The sequence below is a fragment of the Apus apus genome, chromosome 7, assembly GCF_020740795.1.
Source record: "Apus apus isolate bApuApu2 chromosome 7, bApuApu2.pri.cur, whole genome shotgun sequence".
Taxonomy (NCBI): Eukaryota; Metazoa; Chordata; class Aves; order Apodiformes; family Apodidae; genus Apus; species Apus apus.
Window position 1 is genome coordinate 30251559 of NC_067288.1, and position 24289 is coordinate 30275847.

The 24289-nt window shown below is 48.8% G+C and overlaps 1 protein-coding gene across 7 annotated transcripts in view; it reads left to right on the top strand.

Annotated features, from left to right (window-relative positions):
* The window catches only part of PDE4B (phosphodiesterase 4B), a 202054-nt gene that overhangs the window by 168445 nt on the left and 9320 nt on the right, over positions 1–24289 (top strand). For 4 of the 7 annotated variants that reach the window (XM_051625507.1, XM_051625508.1, XM_051625510.1 and 1 more), the window contains 3 exons: positions 5480–5592; positions 20403–20496; positions 23499–23677. In XM_051625507.1, coding sequence (XP_051481467.1) covers positions 5480–5592; positions 20403–20496; positions 23499–23677 — 386 coding nt within the window. Of the gene's footprint in view, positions 1–5479; positions 5593–7798; positions 7957–17868; positions 19618–20402; positions 20497–23498; positions 23678–24289 lie in introns of those variants that run through there. The other 3 variants (XM_051625513.1, XM_051625512.1, XM_051625514.1) reach the window with 3 other exon arrangements.

A 24289-nucleotide genomic window follows, 5' to 3' on the forward strand; every position in this document is an offset into this window, starting at 1 on the left:
ATATTTGCATTCAGGGTTTCCCACCAGCCAGACTGGACAATCTGTTCACAAGGTAGAAACCCATCAGTAATATCCTGTAGTATCAGTAATAGCCTGTAAATCATGCAAAACTTGGTTATTTGGCACCTGGAGTATTCTACTGAGAACTACAGCTCCTCTCCTTTTGAACTCACCTGTTTGAGATCTGGTGTTCTGGCCACCCTTCAGCCCTTAGGCTTTCTGCCAGAAGCAAGACTTGCTGTGTTGTATTTATTTATTTAATGAGTGACAGGAGAGAATCAGGAGGGAATCAGGAGAGAGAAAAACTCCCTTAGAATGTTGGCATTTGGATCTACTTTCAGAATGTTTCCTAGCTTGGTTTATCTCCTGTGTAAGGCATGGGCAGAGCCAGCGTTCGCTCTGCAGCACCATCCCTTCTTGCTGCCTCGAGGGGCTGCTGCCTTGGGGTGACACGACAGGGGACAGGGAGCCTGTGGTTGGCAGAGGAAGCTGGTGGCACAGCTGCAGCAGCAGATAACAGCTGCTTTGTGCTCCTGGTAGCAGCAGCGAGGGTGAGTTGGGGGCTGGCACACAGGGCCAGCAGTGGCCGGGGGCTGGAAGTCTGTGCTGCAGGGACACGTGGCACCAACGGGGCTGGGGGGTGAGCCACAGGCAAGAGTTCATTGTATGAAACCCCTTTCTCAGCTGTGACACTTCCTAGGCCTTCTGGTGAAGGAAATGTTTGCTCTGATGCTGAGCCACTCCCAGATAAGAGGGTGATCTCCAAAGCTTTTCACTTTTCATGTGTTCAGGAAGAAAACCCAGGGAGGTTGTGGATGCCTGGTCCCTGGAAGTATTCAGGGCCAGGTTGGATGAGGCTTTGAGCCACCTGGTTTAAAGGAAGTTGTCCCTGCCCATGCAGGAGGGTTGGAATGAGATGATCTTTTAGGTCTCTTCCAACCCAAACCATTCTATGATTCTACAAAGAAATCCTCAGGTCCACATTCATTAGCAACTCTCACCCTGGGAAGAGAGTAGCACGGCCAGGTCAGTCAATGAGAAAAAGCTTCTAAAAATGAGCCAAGTCACTTCTCTGGTGAGAGGTGCTGTTAAGTTCCATCATCTAACAGAGACGAAAAGGAAGCAGATGGCAAAAAATACCAGAAATGCAGTTGTTGCAACTGGCACGTAAGTGAACTGTATTGAAGTATGTTAGAACATCCCAGCATCCCAACAAAAAAATATTACATGTTAAAGGATGTGCTGCATCTGAAGGCTTGGCCAGTCTGTCTGCCATGGCCTGGCAGCAAACCAGGTCTGGGGATGGAATGTCACCTCAGTGCCTGCTCAGCTGCCCCCAGGATCGAAAGTCATGCACAAACACCATGTAATATTTGAAAACTGAAACGAGCTCCTTTCATTAATTCGTTCTTTATTCTGTCTTGGAAATGATTTAACGTAGAGCACTAGGAAAAATGACGGAAATACTGGTTCTAATTTTACGGGTAAGGGCTGGGTTATGCAACACCCAAAGATAAACTGAAACAGGATGCAGTTGAAGACGAGTCATATGGTATTCCAGGAGACCATATCCAGAAACTGCTGGACTGTTTCTGTAAGTGACCGTGTCCATCAGCTGTACCAGGAAGGTTATTGAAGTCTAGGAATGAAGAAGGTTTAAGAGTGTTTCTGGCAGAGTGTGTTGCACTCCTGGTGTCTGGGCCACTCACACTGGATTCAGGGAAAGATGTCATGCAGCATCTAAACTTGTGTTGGCTGTTTACCTGAATCCCTGTAGTGACACTAGATAGCGCTCAGGGAGAGAATCCTGCTGCACTTCACCTTCAGGTGGGATTGATGTGGTATATATCCATGAATATTAACTAAGAAAGCTGGAAAATCCATGTTAATCCCTTTTAACATCATTCCCACAGAAAGTTATTCCATCTGTAGAAGAGCAACTTCTAATTGGCTTTAAATCTAACTGCAATTTTTAGATCACTGTGCATCTTACAATGTATCATTAGGGACTTGAAGTATTTTAATTTCACATGCTGGTTTTCGAAACCACCTGGTGCAAATTTAGCCTTAGCTGTGAAATCGTAGCCAGTGCTTTCACCGTTTATTTGTAAACAGTCTCAACAAGTTAACAGGGAGTTAACAGGGAGTTAGCAGAGTTGCACATACCAAGAAGGGCTTGTTTGATCCAAACTGGGGTTCCCATCTAGGTTGGTCACTTAGAAGTTGGCTTAGGAGACAGTTACCGGCTTTCTAAGAAGGGCTGAGCTCGGGCTGTCTTCCTGCTGCTGAAGACGATAGTGTCTTTTTTTTTTCTACTCGCCTGTCTAATTTCTTGAAACTCGTAGGAATGTGGTATCGTTGACGTAGTTACTGACCGAGCAAACAGCTACAGCTCAGCGGCAGGTTCGGAAATGACTGAGGATGAAGGGCAGGGAGGGTGGAGAAGCTGAAAGACAAGAAGACACCTGGAGGAGGACACGTCTGCAGAGCTTCATTTCACGAGACTCATTTCCTTAAGAAAAACAGTGAAAAAAAGGACTTAGATTAGTCAAAACCAAAAGCCCCTGAAGAATTGAAGAAGAGCTGCCCGCGGAGGCAGGTGATGCATCTTCCCCTGGGTCCCAAGACCCCGATGGAGCTGTGGGCAAAAACGTGTAATGTCAGAAAAAGCAAGTTCTGAAATGAGTGCTTTTTTTTAATGGGAAATACACTTCTAGACTGGGCACTAGACAGCTTTGGAACAGTAGCAGATCTCACCTTTTTTTCCCCTTCAAAAGATAATCTGGTAAGAACTGTTTACTGTCACTTTCTGTATCTTTGCCATTGAAACGAGTATTTTAACTGGCAGATTCCAAAACATCTGCATTTAAATGGCTGATCTATTGTCCTCTAAACGTTTTTGTTGAAAAGGCTGAAGTAGGTGATAATGCTCCTGTTTTTATATGAGTAAACCAGGCTTCAGCCTGGAGGGATCCCTGCTGCTCTGAGCTTCCTCCAGGCAGCCAAGCAGAAAAGCAGCTCAGGCTACAAGGCACCAGTGGGAAGGAAAGGCACAGCTGTCCAGAAATACTCCGTGAAAATTCCTAAAAACCGTTTAGAGTGTATAAAACATTCGCTGTATTTTAATCTCATCTTCTAAAAAGGAAAAATAAACATTTAAATAAGTTAGACCTGGCAGTACCTTGGTATCAAACCCATTCCCTCTGTACCTAAGCCCTGAAGTTTTCTTTTTTTTCAGAACTTGTATTGTTCTCTGTAGTGTCTGATATCTTTCCTTGATGGTTTTGTCCCCCCGTTTTGACTACACAAAACTCAGATTACAAAGTACGGGAATAGCCTGGACCCTTCTCAGCTCTGGGGAAAAGAAATCCTTCCATATCAAGTGTGGATTTTATCCTTGGTCTTGCATTGCCCTGGTGGTTCTTCTGGAGGTGAAGACTTGAAGTGAAGTGGTAGGGGCAGCAGGTCCTGCGACCCTCAACCTGGGCAAGGCTGGAGTTCCCCAAATGGCTTAAATTAGGGTCTATTCCTGTTTCTTCCTTCTATTTCTTCCTTCTCCTGCCACAGGAATGCCCACGTAGCTTGAGCAGTGGTCCTGCTTACTGAGAAGTCTCAGAGCAAAGGAGCACGTTGCAATGACACAGTTTGCGTCATTAATGAAACATATGAGCAGCTCCACTTCGAGATTATTTTTTCCTATTCATGATTTAGCCTCTGTGAATTTTACCAATGCAAACATTTTTTTCTGTTAGAAGGAGTTTGAGCCCTTCCAGGTCAACTAGTTTACATGATAAAGTAGTCAGTAGAGAATATGCATGAGAAGAAAGGAAAATAAGGAAAATACGCCCAAGTTCAGTGTGTTTTGGCCATTTCCACCTGCTTTTTGATATATGTATCCCTGAAGAATGCAAGAACAAGATTACTGGCCGTGTTTGGAGCTCTGTGACCACAGAAAAACCCATTTACTTTCAATGCCCCAAAGGTTCAGATTTACTGAATCTTTACAATGTGTCTGTGCCAAGTGCTCCCTGTGAGTTCCTTGCTGAATTCCTCTCTGGCAGCGGGTGTTTTCTGCCGTGGAACTTCAGGAGGTCTCTCTGTGATACTTGATGGGCTTTATGGGAATGGTGAAGAGGTTCTATATCCTTAGGAAGGTGGATGTGAGGGGCGGGGGGAGTGCAGGGGGTGGCAGAGAGAGCCGTGCAGGGAGCACACCCCAGGCTGTTGGGGTGTGATGGGGAGGGCAGTGACACACAGGTGTGTGGGACATGCAGCCCGGGTGCTGCATGGCAGATACTCTGCTGAGTGCTTGCCGTGGCAATCCTCACCTCTGATGTCACTGCTACCTGCTCACCCAGTGCCATCAGAAATGCCGAATCCATTAACTTTGACAGATTTACGGAGTAAGCAGATGTCACTGGTGTTATGAGAAGCAGCTACATTCATAGGGAGGTTTTATGATTCACTGTATCCGCTTATGTAAACCTTAACTTTTACGCTGAGAGCTGCTCTGGAGCATGTTGTCCTGCTCGCAGGGTCAAGGCACAGAGCTGGGTGGGAGCAGGGGCTGGCAGAGTTGGGGAGCAGGGCTGGGCAAGGCTTAGGGTGCAGGGTTTTCTGGGGAGCACTGGGGAGCAGCAGCAGCAGGCTGCAGGGCTGTGCAGTTCATCATCAAGGCTGGAAGGCCAGCAGAGCTGGGGAGCCAGGAGTGACGAGGAGCAGTGATGACAAGGAGCAGGGGTTGGCAGGGTTAGGAAGCAGGATCAGGTGGGGTTGGGAAGCAAGGCTGGGGGGACTGGGAAATGGGACTGGGTGGGGTTGGGAAACGGGTTGGCAGGGAGCAGGACCAGGTGGGATCGGGGAGCAGGGCTGGTGGGATTGGACAATAGGACCAGGTGGGGTTGAGGAGCAGGACCAGGTGGGATCCGGGAGCAGGGCTGGTGGGGTTGAACAACAGAATCGGGTGGGTTTGGAGAGCAGGAGCAGGTGGAGTTGGGGAGCAGGGTTGGTGGGGCTGAACAACAGGACCAGGTGGGGTTGAGGAGCAGGGCTGTTTGGGAGCAGCCATGGGACGGGGGGGCCCAGCCGGGCAGGGAGCAAGGCTGGCCCAGGACCAGCATCCCGGGGGCAGCCGGGCCCCGCAGCAGCCGGGGCCGGGCGGTGAGGAGGGGGGGCCCGGCGCTGCCGAAGCCGCAGCCCTGCCCTGCCCTGCCCGGGGGGCGCCCGGTTCCCCGTCCCGCGGGGGCAGGGCGAGCTGCGGGGCCGGGGCGGGGCGGGCCGGGGCGGGCGGCCGTGGCCGTGCCGGGTGCCAGCGGCGGGCGGGGATTTGCTCGCCGGCGGCCAGGGGAGCGCAGCGGCGGCCGCATGATGAGGGAGCGGTGCGGAACCTCCGGCGGTGCTGGCGGCGGCTCGGGCGGCCCCGCCATGGAGAGGCGGCCGCCGCGCCAGCCCGACTACATGTCCGTCTGCCTCTTCGCAGAGGAGCCCTACCAGAAGCTGGCCATGGAGACGCTGGAGGAGCTCGACTGGTGCCTGGATCAGCTGGAGACCATCCAGACCTATCGCTCCGTCAGCGAGATGGCATCCAACAAGGTGAGCCGAGCGGCGGGGAGGATGCGGAGCTGGGGGGGGGGGGATGCGGAGCGGGGATGCGGGGCACGGCAGCCGGATGCCCGGCCCGTCCGTACGGGAGAGCAGCTCGCGAGTTACTCCTGAGGAACGGGGTGCGGGTTTGCCCCGCACAGGCACGGCCAGAAGAAGCTGGCGGTGGGACGGCGTGGGCAGAGCCATCCTGAGCGCCGGGCTCGCGTCCGAGAAGTGATGGGGGGGTTCGATGAGCGCAGGTCTCTTCGGAACCGATATTGCCAGAAACACCGTGAAAACACCCGCGTTTAACCAATTATCACTTCAAAAGTCAGTTATTTTCCCTGCTGCCTGTCCGTAATAATGGCAAACTATAAACATTGTGGTACGTCGTTTTATTGCTGTTTTGTCTTTCGGTAAGGGCTTAATTTTGTTTTTCATGTGGTGGGCTGGCTCGGCAGCGCTTGCCAGAGCACGATGAGGGTGCGAACTCGAGGATGGTGCAGAGGGAAGGAGCTCCGAGGGGACTTGCTCGCCCGCCTCTCGGGGCTTTTCTTCTGAGTTTTGAGTGCGCCGTGAGCGAAAGGGGAGTTTTGAGGTTTTCTGCCAGGAGTGAGGTGCTAAAATAGCGCTGTGCTGAGAGTCAGAGAAGCAGAAGCAGCGGAAAGAAAGCGAAACGCGAGGGCTGAACGCCTTGGTGCAACTTTTTTGAAGCCGGTGTTTCTGCCTCCCTCCCTCCCCAGCCCCGTCCTGCCGAGCCCCAGCATCGCAGCCGAATTTCGCTGCAGCATCTCCCCGGCTCAGCCCTTCCTGTGCCGGGAGCCGCTCCCTGCCCCGGGGCCGCCTCCCCGCTGCGATCGCGGCCGCTGCCCGCGGCACCGCTTGGCTGCCCGCGGAGCCTTCACACCTCCGGGCCAGGCTGCCTGCTCCCCGGCCCTGCTCTCTTTTCCAAGTTCCTGCAGCCAGGCTTTGCTGCAGCGTCGATGGTGCTTTGCCCGATGGAGCAGGTCGTGCAGTCCCAGAGGGAGTTTGCTCCCTCTCTGGGCTGAGGGCTGTGCCCGCTGCATCCCTGACTCCGGCCAGTTGCCGTGGATGGAGCCAGTTCTGAGCTGGACTGCGCCAACCCGGTGTTATGGGGTTTGTTCCTAATTGGAAATTAATGAAATCAGGAATGCTGAATCATAAACTGATTTTATGGGGAAAAAAAAAAGAGCGAAGAATCCCCGCATTATTCCAGCTTCCTCCTCTGCTAGTGATTACCACAACGTGCAGGGGCAAAGGAAGCAATAAAAGTTTTATAGACCGAGCTTTCAAGAAAGAAATATATATATATATATATATTTTTTTTTTAGTTTGTCTTGAGGGAAGCCAGGGTGAAAGTTGAGAAGTGTTTAGGCTGCAGAGGAGGCTGCACCTCCAGTGTGGAGGCTGGTGTCCTTCATTTTGAGGTGATTTCCCCCACACACACACTGAGTGCCAAATCTGGGCTCCTGAAGGTGAAAGACTAAATTGCTTTTTGTAGTAATTAAAAGTTGTGATCCCTCTGTGTGCAAATGGCTTACAGCTGAGGCGGGCAAAAAGGTTCCTGACACTTTGTTCTTTCATAACCAGTTTCTGAAATGTCTGCGTCTTCTTGGTCAACTTCCAGTATCGTTTTCATCTTGTGAGAGAAAAGCATAAAATGGCCTCGCACCTCGCCTGCCTTTCCTCATCAGCAGTAAATATTGACACACGTTGGTTTGGGGGTTTGTGGCTTTGGGGTTTTGAGGGCAGCTGTGCCATCTGCAGAGAAACGTGCGCTTTCAGGAGGAGGCTTCAACGGTCCTTACTTGGTCAGGTTTTTCCCCTTCGCCAGGGATCCCGCTCCGCTGCCTGCTTTGGCCAAAAGCATTTCAATTTGTCACCAGTAAATAGCAAAACAGTCAGATGTTTTGAAAACAGGATGCTTGGGCTCCCCATTATTAAAGAAAAAACGGAAGGAGAAAACAGTGCAGATAGGAAGAAAGCAAATAGACTCAGCATGCTCCCAAGTGCAAGAGCGGTATAAACAGTGACCTATCTTCCTGACCTCCGCGCTCGCCGAGTTCCTGGCCCCGCGCCACCCGAGCCAAACTACGTCATTGGAGACTGATAGTAGGCATGGCACAGCTGTTGCAAGTGTGACTCGAATTTCCTGTCTCCTTCCTGACAGACGTAGTTTAGAAAATCCAGAGTTGCAACAACAGCAGGCAGAGAGGGAGGACCTCGGCATACGTGTTGGCAGGGCGATTCGCCCCAGTCCTGCACCCAAAAGGAATCGCTGGGGGGAAGCGCCGTGCGGGCCGGCATCCTGGCTGTGAGCTGATGGCTTTCGGAAAACATCAGTTAAAACATGTGCGTATACTTTGTAAAGATGTGAGTTAATTACAGGCAAAGTGAGGAAATGAGCAGCTAATCTTACTGCGAGCTAACGAGCCGGATTGCGCTGACAGCAGCGGGAGCCGAGGGAGCCGTGCGGCTTGCGCAGCGGGACCCCCGCGTCCTGCGGGCAGGGGTCGGGCAGAGAGGGGAGCTGTGCTCCCGGGGTTCTCTCCTCAGCATCCTGGGTCCTGATGCGTTGTTACCAGAGCACTGCCTGATCTGCCATCCAGCCCCAGTCCCTCGCTGTGAGCTTCAGCTAAAGCACAACTGACCATGCACATGCCCTTCCTAAATTAGAGGAGAAAAGACTCCCTGGTTGCAGAGAATGCAGCCAGTGTAAAGGGAACTGATTTTCCTAACTTGATACTAATCTTTGGCTGTGAGCAGTTTATGGGCACTGCAGCTTTGCAGTGCAACAAAATGCCCATACAGTTCTGTAGGCACCCCGTGCTGCCTGTAGAAGCAGACCACATATCTTTGCATTATTGTAACGTATACATTCTTTTTTTGCTGCATTTATCCACCCTCTCCAGCTTCCAGCTCAGGCAACTGCTGTGTCACAGAAGGATTTGTGAGTCACAGGCCTGCTGGTACAGGGGGTATTTTCTGTCTTGGTAGTCACCCTGTAGGGTTGCATTTGGCATTAGGCAGCTGCCACAGCGTCACTCACAAAAGCTCAGGACCCCCTTGGCTCTGTTGCCTAATATAGCATTTGGAAGCTGGGGGAGAACATGCTCATTGCATCCCTGAATCATAAAAAGGGGCAAGTATTTTTCCCAGCTGAAATGCCTGTTTTGCCAGCTTCAAGTTTTCATGGGGCCAGAACATCGTAGAAGTGAGAGATGGAGAAAATGTGTTATTTCTCAGGAGCTCCCTGCCTGTCTGTGCAGAATACAGCCCAGATCACATGTCAGGTGGCAATATCTGAATGGACCCAAGCAGCACCTTTCCATCTCCTAAAATTAGGCCAGTCTTAATTAGAGCATTTTGCAGTCCATTGAGTAAGCAAATAGGAAAGTAATTTGCAGTCTGCAGGGATATTGCAATTTGGAGTAGACAGAGGAGTTGTCATTGGGGTGCCTGCCTTGTGCTCTTGCAACTTTCATAACCCTCTTCCCTCTCCAGACCATTCCCTGGGGAACTCCTCCCCACCAGCACTGCTTGTGCAGCTACAAGCCCTGCAGAGTAAATCCTGAAACTCTCTTATTTCAACTCCTTATGTGTCCATTACTCCCCAGTGCTGCATGATGCCACTCAGATCTTGCCACCCAAGGCAGCTCCGGGCAGCAGCACGTCGGGGCTCCGCACTCCTGTCTTGGTCTCTTGCGATCCAGAAGCCACTAAGATAAACATAACCGAGTTCATTTTGCTTGTGTTTCAAAGGGCATTTTGGTCAGAAAAGAGGAGCAAGGCCGCACCTAGCAGTGGCTAAATAAACATCTGGACACTAATGTAAACTGCTGAGGTCTGTGGTGGAGGTCGAGCACGGCGTGGGGCCAAGTGCCAGCGGTGGATGTGCCGGGCTGCACAGCCACCGCCTGCCCCCAGACCTCCGCGTCCTACGTGATGTTTCCCTTAAGCGGTGCCGAGCTGTTTAGTCTTTCACTTGCTTTTGCTGTAACTTCCTTTGTTTAATACGCTTTAAACTAGCCGAGAGCCTCACAAAGAGAGGCTTGTTCTCTTGTGCAGCAGCCAGCCAAACAAAGAGACTTCCACGTCTCCTGTTTTTACAAGCCGGGATGAATCACTGAGCTCCGCACGCGGTTCCCCTGCCGCACGCCGGTATTCCCCGCTCCCGGGGGCTTGCCTTACGGAAACCAGGATCTGCCACCAGGTGCCTGGGAGAGCTTGCCAGCAGTTGGGCAGCCCCTGGCCTTGCTCTGAGCTGGTCCCTGCAGAGCCCTCATGCACTTGCCCATGTGCGTTGGGTTGACGTGGATGTGTTCCACGGTGGGTAACTGTCTCTTAGATGTAGAGCTGCTGCCTGCAGAGCAGGACACTGGACAATCGCTATGCTCTGTGAGAGCTGTGGTGGGAGCTGGTTATACCTCAGGTTGGGAATATTCGCTCGGTCTTTCCTCTATCTATTTGATTTGTGTTGGGCATGTCCTTGTCCTAGAGATCAGGGCACTGATATTTCTTAAGGCAAAGCTGCATGTGATGCAGGACCCTGTTTTTTAACAGGGATGTTTGGGAGTGGTGAGCATGAGGTTCCAGTGAGGAGAAGCCAGCTCTGAATGGTGGCTCTACTCGACTTTGAAACCCCTGAAAGCTTCTCGTGGATGTTCAGTACTAGGAGAGCTGGGTCCGGGCCACCTTCTGCATATCAGTTCTCAACACCATCATAATTAGACTTCTAGAGTGGTTGTCTCCATATCCATCCTATTCCTCCTCCCTTCCTCTTTAGCCTCAAAAATAAACAGTTAAGATTATATCAAATATGTAATAAGAGTGGAATGGAATAGTAGGGCCATACGTGGGCTTAACAATCTAATTGTTTGGTCTTGCAAGCCTCCTGGGCTGCCAGTTTCCAGACATCTTATTAAACTGATTCAAATGTTAAACAAACAAACAGAAAAAAAACCCCGAAACTGTAAAGCTGCACCGTTGTCTGTGAAAAGTGCTGGCAGGGTGTTGGGAGCCAGTGCCACCGTTGGAGACACCCTCCTAGAGTAAAGGGACTCTGAGTGGCAGCTGCTTTCTCATCCTCTGGGACTCGTATGGAGAATGGGTGGGATGAGACCGTACGAGGGTGATCTCATGGCCACACACCACACATGCACACCTGGATAGCCACAGCAGAGATGAGTATTCCAGGGTTGGAATTTAGCTTCAAATCCGTTTTACCAGGTGCCTTTCTGGGGAGCTGGCATCTTCTGGGACACGAGGGTGCCCAGGACCTTCTACCATGTCCTTTAAAGAATTCTGCTTGTACGAGGATGCGATGGGTTTGAAAGTCCTGCATTCTCAGACTTTTACGTTATAACACATTAGGGTGGGGCTTAAATAAATAGTAGCTCAAAGGCAGGTTCAAAATGAATCATGATCTGAGGGCAGGACTAGAGTGACTAACTGCTCGGAGCAGTGACTTCTCTGGAAGTGAAGTGAGGATACTGGAGTCACATGAAATCCCAGGGCAGAAGCATCACTTAGGATGGGTGCTGGCTGCAAAGGATTTAGAAGCAGGATTTAATCCTTTGGACAGTCCTGACCCCAACCCTGATTTTGCAGACCCTTGTCCACAGCCTGACTCCAAACTCCTCGGTTCTTACCCAGGTGCAGAGCAACTGCTTTCGCTGGGGCAGCTGGTGGTCAAAATACTTGCACTAAGTGAAACTTAATTGCGAGGTGTTGTGTTATCAAAGCCAAAACATGTTGTGGAGATGTCTTGGTTTGAAGGCTCATCTGTCAGAGCTCTTAGAGGGAGAGATTCCTCTGATTAAAGCCTTTGCTCTCTGTTTAAAAGCAAACAAACGAGAAGTGCCTCACCTTGCTGCTGCTTTAGCACAGCTGGGCAAATGCTGCTGCATAGAAGTTATTCTGCAGATCATTTGCCTATCTCTCTGTGAGAAGGGTTTTTCATTTAAATATATTTACATTAATTAGTGTGTTCTGTATGGTTTGGGTGCTTGCATTAGGCTCATTTGCATTTTGGCAGGACCGACTGCAAGGTTTTTGGAGCGGGGGAGGGATACTGTACAGTAGAGCTACTCTGACTTCTTCCCAGGACTTCCTCTTTATCCTGGGTTTTCTGAAGCAAACAGACTTCTGTCAACTGAAAGTTGCCAGAGCTTTTCTCATCGTGGGCACCTTGGAAAACTCAGCTTAGGGCACAAAGTTATTTGAATTTTCCAAAGCCTGTTCTCCTACTCAGGTAAAACCCCAGTTGGATTTGCCTAAATGATGACTGCAGAGCCTGGTTCAATTTTAAATTAAATTTAAATTGCTGCTTCATACAATTAACAAAATCCCATGTTTAATTGCATCGCTCTCTTGTCAAATGACAAACGCTCTTCCTTCTCTGTTGTTTTTCTTTACTTTGCTGAAGATTGAGAATATAATCCAGGCATATTTCAGCCCAATGTCCAGCAGCATCTCCTCAGGGTTGTGCCCTGCAGGAGCAGGGATGTCTCTGCCTGCCCCAGCGGGAGGAGCAGCCAGGAAGGCTCTCTGGTTTGTGGGCTCTCTCTACGTAGTCATTTGGCTTCCTTTGGCACCCGAGGCTTCAGCAGTGTGGTTTGCATGGGTGTGACTGACAGAAGATTTTGGTCTGAGATCTGCAGCCTTCTGGAGGCACTATCTGCTCTCCAGGCCACAGATGTTGTCAGCTGCATCAGGTCTTTCTTTAATCAACTTTATGTCAACAAACAAGCAGCTGTAGGTTTTAATTTTGCTGTTGCTTCCTAGCCTTCAGCTTGGGCTGGTGCTCATCATCTCCTCTTCCTGATTTTCCTTTTGCACTTAACAAACTTTTTCTCCACCTGGTAAAACTCTAAAAATGCTTTTATAGAACAAGTGGGTTTGCTTCTTTCTGGTTTTATTAACTCTCCTCTCATTTGAGTGGAGAACAAAAAGCAGGGCAGGGATGAAAAACTGGTAGGAGTGCTCACCACACTGCACTGAGCTGCTCTAGAAAAGGTGGTGTGAGTCTCAGGAGTTACCCCTTGCCTGCAACTTGCCATTGGTGTGATCCTCCCTCCTTACAGTGCAATTTGTTTTTTACAGTGTAGGATGCACCTTTCATCAATAGTGCAGCTCCCAGAGGATCTGCTCTCTGGTTGAGAACTGTGCAGTTTGGTACTTAATGGCAAGGGAATCCCTACATAATCTAAGCAGCTGCCATGTAAACTCCAGATGCAGTTGCATGTATTAATTGGCTAGAAGAGACCTATGGTGAAGTATAGGAAGAGTATTTTGGATGAAGTAGAATCCCACCTGAGCCTCTTCTGAAGGAACCCAAAGCTTCAGTTCAAGCTGCAGCCTGGGCCATACCCCACTGCCGTGGCTCTTCTGCCCGAGGTGACACACACCATGTGCTTTGTCACCCCCAGTAGTGTGAAATCTGAAACTCTCAGCCCTGGTGTTTCGTATCAGTCCAAACAAATATAAATCTAAACCCAGCACGGTGGTGTTGGGCACACCACGACTCCTGGAGGTGCTGAGCAGATTTGGCCCTGCAGGGTATGGCAGGGATTTTCTCTCTGTGCCAACAAAAACTCAGGCAGGCACACCTTATAAACACATGACACATTCATTTGCAGGCAAGTAACCGGGGTGGTTTCTCCATGACCTCCCTGATTCCCCAGCTCAGAACGGAGGGGTTTTTTCTCCTGCCTTAGCAGTTCCCAGCGAGTGAGTAACATGCCCCGAGCCTGCTTTTAAATAAGGAAATTCAGCATCATTTCTAGGCAGTGCAAATGCACAGTGCTTTCCTTGGGCAGGATCCTGTAGGGAGTTTTTCCTTTCCGGCATTTTAACTCAATTTGCATATTTCAAGTCTCATTTGTCTGGAAATGAGCTGGAAACTGGTGCTAACCCTCCTGCTGCAGGTTCCACTTCATCACTTTTTTTAAGCCCCGTGTTGCGTAAATACGTCCCACCCAAGGGAGGTTCTGCTGCTTTCAGAAATGCTAAACTTCACGGGTAAAATCTGAATATTGTTCTGTCTACATCAGATAGATGTTGTTGCTTTCATGAGCAGCCACATGCTGATTTATGGCAACATGCTGTTTATTTATCAACATTTACATTGTGGATTTTTAAATTATTCTAATAACATAAGGCCAACAAGTTGGTCATGATGTTGCTCCTTTAAAGTCTTCCTTTGAACATATATATAAATCAACGCTCCTTTGATGTGAAATTGGAGATTTCATAACCCTGTGTTTACTTTTTGGTTTAAAAAATAAGCTGAAGGGAAAACAAAAAAAACCCCAAAAAAACCAAACAGTACTTTGTATCTCATTAAAAATAGTTTCTAGCACATTAAAAACTATATTGTTTTAGGAAACAATAACTAGAAGGAGTTGCAAAAGCGTTTGATTTTTTTTTTTTTAAATGACTGATAGTTGACTGCAACCATTCCACTTTTCTTCAGGCACTGAAATGTGTCCCCAGACTTTCTCCTTTAGTACTGATTAGTGCGAAATTTTTTTCTTAAAACATTTAAAGGCACCTTCCCATCATCCTTCATGTGAGCACTTCCAAAGGAAAATCAATAGGAATTGTGAAGTAACAAGGATGGCTGAAATTTGTTCAGCCAGTCCTTTCTGGAAGTGAGGTAACATCAGGAAAGGCCAGATAAACCATCAGGTTACTGCTCTTATTGATCAAAGAGTTGTAACTCGGTTTGGTTTGGTACCCAGCTGGCACCCTGTCAGCCTCACTCTGCCTGTGCTCAGGAAAAATCCCAGCTCCAGGAGTTTTGCCGGCAGAAGGCTCAGGAGTCTCCGTGCAACACAGGAACAAGGTCTCCATGTCAGGAAGGGAGAGCATATATTTACAAATAATTCATAGAGTCAGAGGCTGGTTTGGGTTGGAAGGGACCTTAAAGGCCACCCAGTCCCAACCCCCTGCATGGGCAGGGACACCTCCCAGCAGCCCAGGCTGCTCCAAGCCCCATCCAACCTGCCCTTCAACACTGCCAGGGATGGGGCAGCCACAGCTTCTCTGGGCAACCTGGGCCAGGCTCTCACCACCGTCAGAGTGAAGAATTTCTTCCCAATGTCCAACCTAAATCTCCCCTCCTCCAGTTTTACTCCATTACCCTTCATCCTCTCACTAGCTTCTCAAACACAGGCCATTAGATTAATATTTGATTTTTCAAACGGCGGTAGCACGAGTGTCACATCCATTCCCTTTGAGTGACCAGAGGTCCAGACAATGGTGTTACACGTTTGTTGTTTGACCTGGTTGCCGTGTTCACGCATGAGTAACTTCCCTCCTGTGTGTAAATAGTTTCCGGCTGGTCTCTGGCTCTCTCACTCAGACAGGTGAGTGTCAGCTTTTTCCAGCTCCCCGTGCTGAGCATCCAGTTGTTCCCAGGAGACTCGCTGTTGAAATGAATGGAGTTCCACCAAAGTTTAATTGCACCTCTGGAGCTGAAGTGATTTACCTGGGCAATTAGGCTGAGCAGGATTCAACCCAGCTGCCTCTGCGTGGAAATCAAAGGGGAAAGCAGCCCTGGTACCACAAATCCTTTTGTTCTGAGGATTTCTAGGAGTGGTGGAAGAGCCTGGGATGTCATGTTTGCGTCAGAAGGGTGGGTCGCCGGGAACAGAGTTTATAAACATTTTTACACACTGGAGATCTGCACCGAGATTCCTCCATCAAAGTGTGGGGTGGGACCCCACTCTCCCTCGATACTCTGGAGCCCCACAGCCTCTTAGCAGCTCTTTTATCTTGAAATTGCCCTCAGCTCCTGCCAATGACTAAAACTTTTTTAAGCAGCTTCTTTGCATAAGGACTCTTGGCCTCAGGGAACCCCAGCTGGTATAAATCGACTTCAAAGGATTTACATCAGCAGCAGATACATCCTCCTGTCTTTATTCTCCCTGTAAAGCACCAGGAACACCTCTGATGCCCTACTCCGAAGAGGAATAGGAGCAGGAGTAACAACAGGACCATCCCTGGAGCCGGTGAGGGGCTGGAAAGGCATATGTGCCTCTTGAGTTGCTCTCTCTAACCTTCCTAGGAAAGGAGGAGAGTTGTTTCTTGCATAAAGAGCCAGGAAGGTGGGATTTTCCACACTGAAGCATGCAGGTGATCTCCCACCTGCAGCTGGATGCTGCCCTGGACTCCAGCCCCTATCACACACGGTGGCCCCGTAGCCAGTCCTCTCCTAGCAGGCTTGGGCTCCTCAACCTGGCAAATCCTACATCGATTAGGACGTATTTTCTCCCTCCTCACAAAAAAGGAAGGCAAGCAAGCTTCCCCTGCAGAGTGTTTGGTTAGGATGTGGTGAAGGACCAGCTGCTGAGTGGCTGGAGGATCTGCCATGCACTCGGTGCACCAAGGAGGTCCCTGTGGTTGTGTCTTTGCAGAGCCTTGTGCTGGGGCCAGCGCTCAGCCCTGGGCTGCAGCTGGAGAAGGAAAAGCAAATAGTGCAGCTGCTGGTGCAGAGAAAATGTGAGCAGTGAGGGTGCAGTGTGGGCAGCCAGGAAGGGAACTGGGAGGCAGCTTTCCCAATAGTCATCAAGGAAATTGCTGCACACATGAGTTGGAAAGCTGGAAAGAATCTGTGATTCCCTCTACCAGAGAGTCGATGAAAAAGGGTCACTGCTGGTAATCAAAGAATGATTCCATTTCTGGGAGACTTAATTTGGTTCAGATGACTTCTGCACTTACTTCAGAGCATGCAAAACAGGAAAACTCCAGGCGATGGGATGACTTTTTCTCACACAACCCTCCAGATGGTTTTAGACCTCTGTGACTTGCTGGGGAGGTCAGCTGCACCACCATGTGTGTTTGGTTAGATTTCAGTTGGAGCATCATCTTCTTGACGTTATCTGCATTCTTTTCATCAGTGGAATTGTGTTTGTTGCATGGTCCCGTGATCCCAGTTTGGGGCAGAGAGAAGGGAGCCCCAAGCCCGTTGCCTGATTTTGCTGCTTTGGAAGGGAAAAACCCCCTTGAGTCAGGGTGGGCGTCCCCTCCCGTGTGCAGCCTCGTGTGTGCACACATATTTCTACGTGTGCCTCAGTTCCCTTCTGCACAGCAAAGTTATCAGTGCTCTTTTCCCCTGAAAAGGCGCCGAGGTGATCATTAATAATGTAATTAACAGCAGAAATCCACGTGTTGCTGATAGGCATTATCACAGTGGCCGAGCTGAGGGCCACGCTGCACGGGTGCACGAGCTCTTTAAAGCAGCAACGTTTCTGTTTGCTCAGTGGCAGAGAGTTGGTGTTTTCTCCTCGCTAACGTGCAGTCTGTGTTTTACCCTTTGCTGTCAAACTGATTTGAGCAGGGATGGCCGGAGAGGTCTGCACATGACAGCAGTCATTGATCCACACACACACAGAGGCAGCGATGCGCTTCCTCCCTGCAGGCAAATGGCAAAGCAGTTCCCAGGAAGCTCCAGAGCATCCTGACAGCAAGGGAAGCTCAGGAAAAATCCCAAATAGCCTCGCCTTGAGCTGTGAGGACGCTGTGGTTAGCGAGGGCACTATCAGCATGGCTCCCTCCGTGCTAAACAGGGTTGTTTTTAAAAGGGGATGGTGTCATTAAATAAATCCCACTGAGGTGCCAGCAGCATTCAGATGGTAAATGGCAATAAAGTTTGCAAAGCAGGTGGGTATTCTCATAGCACTGTGGGTGTCTGGGCTGGGTTTGGCCCCCATAGTCCTTTTAGCAGGGCTGTAATGTTCTGTCTGTGTTTATAAAAGGTGGCTGATTAAAAGCTTGGAAAAGTGAGCAAGATTAAGGCTTTTGGAGGAGATGAAGGGCACGGATTTCTAGTTAAAGATCAGATATGAGAATCCCAAGGTCTTTTATCTGTCCTCATCTCTGCTGCAGATGGCTTGGGTGACCTTGTGGAAGCCACTTAATTGCTTGGTGCCTCTGTGAAAAAGCAGCAGCTTCCCTTTGTACTTGATGAAGCCATTTGTGAGGTAAAGGGATTTTTTTCAGATGTTTGTCCACCACTTGGGATTATTTGTCTGAAAGGGCGGTTGTGTGGACAACCCAACCTTGTTTGAAAGTTGTTTGCGTGATCATCTGATTATGGTGTTTTCCTTGGAAAGATAAAGGTCTTGATCTAGAGAAATGTTGCAGCACATGCTTCGCTCTGAGGCTGTGGGAGTGCTCACGTGTTGGTGGCTGGTGCTTGTGACCAGCCAAAGTACGTCACTGGGAGGAATGGTCAGGTCAGAGCTCTCCTCTCCTCCCACGGGCTTTCTCTTACTTGGTTTTTATTCTTGCTGCCACTTGTTCTCCATCATTAAGGTTTCTCTTGAGGAGTTTCAAAAAGGCTTTTGTTCCTTCCTCTTGGCATGAAGTGCAGTGGAGACCCTGGGAGGCAAAGCCCATGACCTAGTGGTGTGGGATGCCCTCCTGCCAGCCAAGGCCTTTCCCATCCTGCCCATATCCCATGAGATGGCATCCTTCACATCCTGCTCCTGCTTGTATCCCATGAGACAGTGTTGGAACTGGTTGAATGACCTGGAAAGTGACATTCCCACTGGCAGGGCAAGGCAGGTTGCTGCCAGAGAGAACAGCAGAGGTGGTGGCAGAGCCCAAGCAGGTAGCACCCCATCTTTGGGCTGCACGTGGTAAAAGGGAGGTGGTTTCAGCTTTCCACCTCTGATAGTCATGAGTTTAAGGAGAGAAGAAGGTGGGTCCACAACTGCATTTGCTCTCTGGGGTTCCCATGGCTGGAGGGCCGAGCAGACTCCCACTTGGGTGGTGCTGAGCAGTGGCTGGAGCCGTGCCTGGTCAGCAAGGTGGGATTTTTGTGGTGCTCAGTGCTGTTCCAGCATCCTGGGCCAGCAGGGAGCTGCAGGCTCTGCCCCCCATGCCCTCCGTGTCCCGCAGCACGTGAGGAAGCCTCGTGATGTCATGCCAGGAGAGGCTGATGTCATTTAATGAAGGCAGCTGGAGAAAGGGAATGAGTTTAGACCAAAGACTGCACTTTTATTTTAGGCCTCCTGGCCACGTGTGACAGCCAGCAATCACCAAGGACGTCCTAGAGCAGCGTGAGCACTGCCCAGCAGCAGCTGGAGGGGCAGCTACAGTGCCTAATGAAGTGATTGCAGCTCAGTTTGAAGCAGAAATCAAAGGCATTATTCAATCTTGAAATATGGATTGTGAATATCCTCTTGTGAGAAAGAATTTATTGATCTGATGTCGCAGATTTAAGGTTGTTATTAGTTCATACCTTTTACCTGGAAAATCTTTCCAGTTTGTAAAAGGTTCATTTTGCTACATTTTGCCCTTTATTATGTAGAGGGGGAAAAAAACCCCACCAAGCATGATCACACAGAAAATGTGAAAAATGATGCTTTTAAAAGCCATACGTGAATACCTGCTTTGAAAATCCTCAGTCTCTCTGCTGAAGGGGATTAAAACAAAGCAGAAATGGAGAGGAGGCTTCTGCCTACTCTGGACTCATTTAAATATGCCGAGAGCTTCCTCCATTTTAATCTTCCTTATAGAAAAAGATGGCTGTGTTGCTGAAGCCAGGAGCATTCTTTTTTTGTGTGGCACAGTTCAGCTGAGCCAGGCTGATGTGGAGTGGGGACCCCCTTCAGCCAGCTAAGCAGCCAGGAGGATTCATAATTCATAAGTGCTCCCAGCCATCCAGCCGAATCCGTTTGGATTAGTTCTCGTTTCTTCGTGCAATCCCCGATTTCATTATTCTCTCCTGCGAGCAAATACACCCACGTTCAGCCCTCTGCAAAGATGCTCTGCCAAGCTTGGCTTTGTCTGGGACCAGCGACCGCTGGGCTTTGGGGGATCTCTGGCTTTGAGGAGTGCTGATTTTTTTTGTCCTGGCTGGGGAAGGGGGTGTCCGGGAGCCCCGGGAGCTCTCCTGCCTGACCGGCGATTTCTCCGGGAGCGTTTGTGGACGGTGCCGTGGAGTTTTCCAAAATGCCTGAAGCAAACTATTTGTTATCTGTATCTTGGGGTTACATTAAGGTGGGTTTCGATCCTGAAGGATGATACATGGCTGCTTTTATTTTATTTTCATGCTTGGGGTTTTTTTTTGTTGTGCTGTATTGCTCGGGGAAAACCTCTCTGAGGAAAATGTGCTTTTAAAATGGGTATTTCTGTCTTCTCTGTGGCAAGAGATAAACATGTCTGGGCTGTGCATGCAGTGTACACGGATGGGATTTTTTTTTTCCTCTCCTTTGGGGATTCACCGTTGCAGGATAAAACGATGCAGCAATGAAAATGTGTAATTAGAAAATGAGGAGGATTATAGCACGTAAATCTGGGTGAAGAAATGCTCGAGTCCTGCGTGTTGCTGTAATGATCCGAGCTGATCTCCAGGTCGGTGGCTTATTGCTCTGCTCTGTTCTGAAGATGTGCAATTGTCTCTCCCTTGCATCATTCAAAATGGAGCAAATTTGCAAAATTCAGAACAAAAGCAGCTTATGGGAGGTGGGATTTTCAAACCTGTGCAAGAATTCAGTCTTTCAATGAGATTACCTGAAACATTATCCTCTCATTTGTTACAGTGAAAACTAATATGCGTCTTTGGAGGTGAATTTTGTAGCTTAGTGCACTGGGAAGAAATATCCAGTCATGATGCTGCTGAGCAGTATCTAAGTGAAACCAGTTGTCGCTGACTCCATTCCAGATATCTCCAGAATTTGTGCTTTGAGCGTCTTGTTTGTGGGCTTGCTTGTGATAAAGCTGTATGGGTTTGGAGAAGCATGCAGTAAAATGCCATCTTTGTGTCTGTGCTCTTCCCCTCCCAGTTCAAGAGGATGCTGAACCGGGAGCTGACACACCTCTCCGAGATGAGCCGCTCCGGCAACCAGGTGTCCGAGTACATTTCCAACACTTTCCTGGGTAAGGAGTCTCATCCCAAGCTTTGGGGTGACTCAAAGATAACTCAGTTAACAGCAGCCTGAAACCCACCAGTCGATTCTTGTGTCCAGTTTTCCTTTGGGGCAGAGCATTTATTTCAATGGCTTGATTTTTCATTTTCAAAATGGAGATGGGGAGCAAAATAACGCAGTGTTGGAATCGGTCTGTCCAGAAAGGAATTCTGTCTGCTGATCAGAAAGAGTTCTCTGTCCGGAGGGATTAAAGCTATTGGTAGCTGGGTTATGCAATATTTGATTTTTGTGTCGACCTTATGCAAAGGACAAAGTCACACAAGCCCAACTGCATACTCACATCTTTGCAACTACTGCCTCTTACTGCTGCATCTTCCCCCTTCAGAGACAGGGATTCAGACAAGCAGGTTCAGCCCAGACATTTTGTATGTTATTTTGTGTGTGTTTGCTCTTTTTGTGCAGTGGAAGTCAGAACAAAGAGAGTATTCTGCATGTCATTAGTTTTATTGGAGCTCGTAGGACTCCTGACATGAATTAATCCTCTTCCATTTACCAAACAGATTTGTTATGAAAAATAGACTTTTCGGTGTTTTCAAGCAGCTTTAGAATTTGGGACTATTTGCGTAAAAACCCAAGCTGAGCACAGGACCCTCAGATCCATCTCTCAGAGCCCTACAGCCTCAGATGCTGAGTGTATGTGGGATGCTGGAGCTGGCAGGGGACTCGTGCCCTACAGGGAAGATGCCGCAGAACACGTTCACATTGTGTGACACACAATTATTTCCATTAAGGGATTTTAAAGTGATTTCAGTTGCCAGTTGCAACTGGAACTTCTGCCTGCATTGAGGGCACATCATATAATTAATAATCCATATAAGCCTGTAGCTGTTTTGTGGGAATCCATTGGCCCTGTCTTACCACTCGGCAGAATTGTGACATCCAAGATGTGACTTAACTCCAGGAACCAGGAGGGAGCCTGAAGATCCACGTGGCCACCACCATGTTTTCAGAGGGGTGGTTGTCCTCAGTTTTGCTGGTGGAGCAGGATGTGCTGCAGCAGAAATACCCAGTGTGGGTGGGAACTGTGGGCCTGATACAAAAGGAGTAAACCACCCATGGGTGCAAGTTAGTGGAGTCTGTCTCTTAGCAGGGGCTAATTATTTGGGGTCACTGAGGGTGCTGATGGGGCTGTGTTGTTCCCCATACTCAGGCTGGGTCAGATAACTGCATTTCCCTTGTCTGGTCTTGACAGTGCTCTTGTTCATTCCTATTCTCCTTCTCCTCACATATTCTGTGATGGGGATGTCCTTGTCCTCCCTGTTTGGTGGCAGTATAAAGGCCACTCAACCACTCAGAGCTGAGCTAATGCCAAGTGATGCAGGCTCTCCAGATTGGACCAGATTGCAACCTGATTGCTCATATTAAAAAGAAATTAGTAAAGCTTTTAAAATGTTTTAAAGGTTTTTTTGTTTGTTGTGTTGTTTTGGTTTTTTTTAGAAAGTCATGCTGTTACATTTTATTTAATTACTTCCCCTTCCCCCCAGAAAAAAAAAAGGCTTAAAATGAAATAAAGACACAAAATAACAGGGGTGGGCAACTGAGGACTGTGAACAGCCAAAAAAAAAAAAGAGATTAATTTGTGTACAACCAGTGTTTGTTAGATGGGGATAACTTAGAGATATTACAGCCAGATTGTGTGACTTCATTCAGTCTCTTGCCTTTGTTTAAAAAGCTGAGGAGGGCACCAAGAAGCTGTGTCCTCTGCAGTCACCATGTGGTCTGTGAGGGCAAGGTCACCAGCTCCAGATCCCTGTGAAGGACAGAGATGAAAACCAGTGGTTTTATCAGTGGCCACATCCCATCAGTGGGGAAGGTTGTGGTAGCCTTTCAGCACGTGCCCTTTCCTAAGAGGCTTGGGATGTTGCTGCTTCCACCACTGAGGGGATGTGATTTAGCAAATGAGAGGTTTCTGTTCCAGAGTGTCCATTTTACACTGCCTTGGTGTTAGTCATTGCTAAGGAGATTATAGAGAGGAAAGTCCTTCTGTTGTGCAGCAAAAACACACAAGGGAAACACCCATTGATGTCAGCTTGACTGGTGCTGTGAATAATGGCTTCCTTCTTAATTGCAGTATTGCAGACACACGGGTCGTTCTTATTTCAGGGATTTTTAATTAAGCCAAGGCAAAAGTAACTAATGCCTAGATGCCTCGTCCCTCCAGAGGTGCTCAGAGTTGCCAAGGTGCCAAGAGATTATAGCAGCCTTGTCTAAAAGGTCATGAAAAAATGGTTTAGTAAGAAACTGATGAGCCACTGTCTCCATTTTAACGCAGCAAAGAAATCAGTTGTAAAGGCAGTATGTAGATTTATTTATCAAGCACATCTCCACAGCCAAACTTGTGCCCCACCAGGTGCCTGCTTAGTGTGCACTAATATTGTTACTGTCACTGGGCATGACAATAGAAGTATGGCCTGTGCATTGTGTGCTATTCTGTGCATATTTGTAAAGGGCAAATCTTTAGTAAATCAGTGACGCCAATTTGGGTTTGGGTTGGTGTTACCAGAGCAAGGGGCTATGGAGGTGGGTTTGACCCTAAAAAGTGTCAATAGAATGAATGTGAAAATAGATGCTTATGTACTTTATTGAGGAAAAAAGTGTTGTTTGAGTATATATTTTATCTTCCTGAAATAAGTAATACAAATTAATTGAGCAGGACCTGGTGTCCTTCAGGCATGGAGGGCAGCTCCTGGACATGTGCTGTGTCCCCACGAGATGCAGCTTGATGAAAGCAGGCTGGGGCTTCGTTGTCCCAGCAGGGCTCAGGGGGAAGGTTCAGTCTTGCAGAGGGCAAGCAGAGGTTGTGTGACTGCTTTGATTTTGGTTCAGTTTGGCCTCAAAATTAGAGAAGGCCCCAGCAGAAACACATGGGCTTGAAGGGCTTTTTCTGGGGAGTGTGATGGGTGCTTTGCAATGACAAACTGTGTTGAATCGTTGCACCTTTATTTGTTACAGACAAGCAGAATGATGTGGAGATTCCTTCTCCCACCCAGAAAGACAGAGAGAAGAAGAAAAAACAGCAGCTCATGACACAGATCAGTGGAGTGAAGAAATTAATGCACAGTTCAAGCTTAAATAACACCAGCATTTCACGTTTTGGTGTGAAAACAGAAAAGGAAGACCATCTGGCCAAGGTATGACAGATTCTTGCAGTTCAGTATTTCTGAAGGGATGTGGCCATTACAAATGCTGTAATTAAAGGTACCAGGCCCTAACAGCATATTCCGTGTTCAGAAATTGATTGAAAATATCCCTAAAATAATAAGGCTGAGACAGGCTGGGAGAGTTGGGCTGTTCAGCCTGGAGAAGAGAAGGCTCCAGGGAGACCTGAGAGCACCTTCCAGTGCCTGAAGGGGCTCCAGGAAAGCTGGGGAGGGGCTTTTTGACAAGGGCAGGGAGTGAGAGGACAAGGGGAAATAGATCAAAACTGGAAGAGGGGGAGATGGAGATGAGATCTGAAGGAGAAATTCTTCCCTGTGAGGGTGCTGAGACCCTGGCCCAGGCTGCCCAGGGAAGCTGTGGCTGCCCCATCCCTGGCAGTGTTGAAGGGCAGGTTGGATGGGGCTTGGAGCAACCTGCTCTGGTGGGAGGTGTCCCTGCCCATGCAGAGGGGGTGGAACTAGATGAGCTTCAATGTCTCTTCCAACCCAAAGCATTCCATGATTCTGAGGAAAGCAATCATCAAACACAAGCATGTATAACGGGGCTGTGTCCAGCAAATTGCCTCTGCGGCCTTTGTCTCTGTC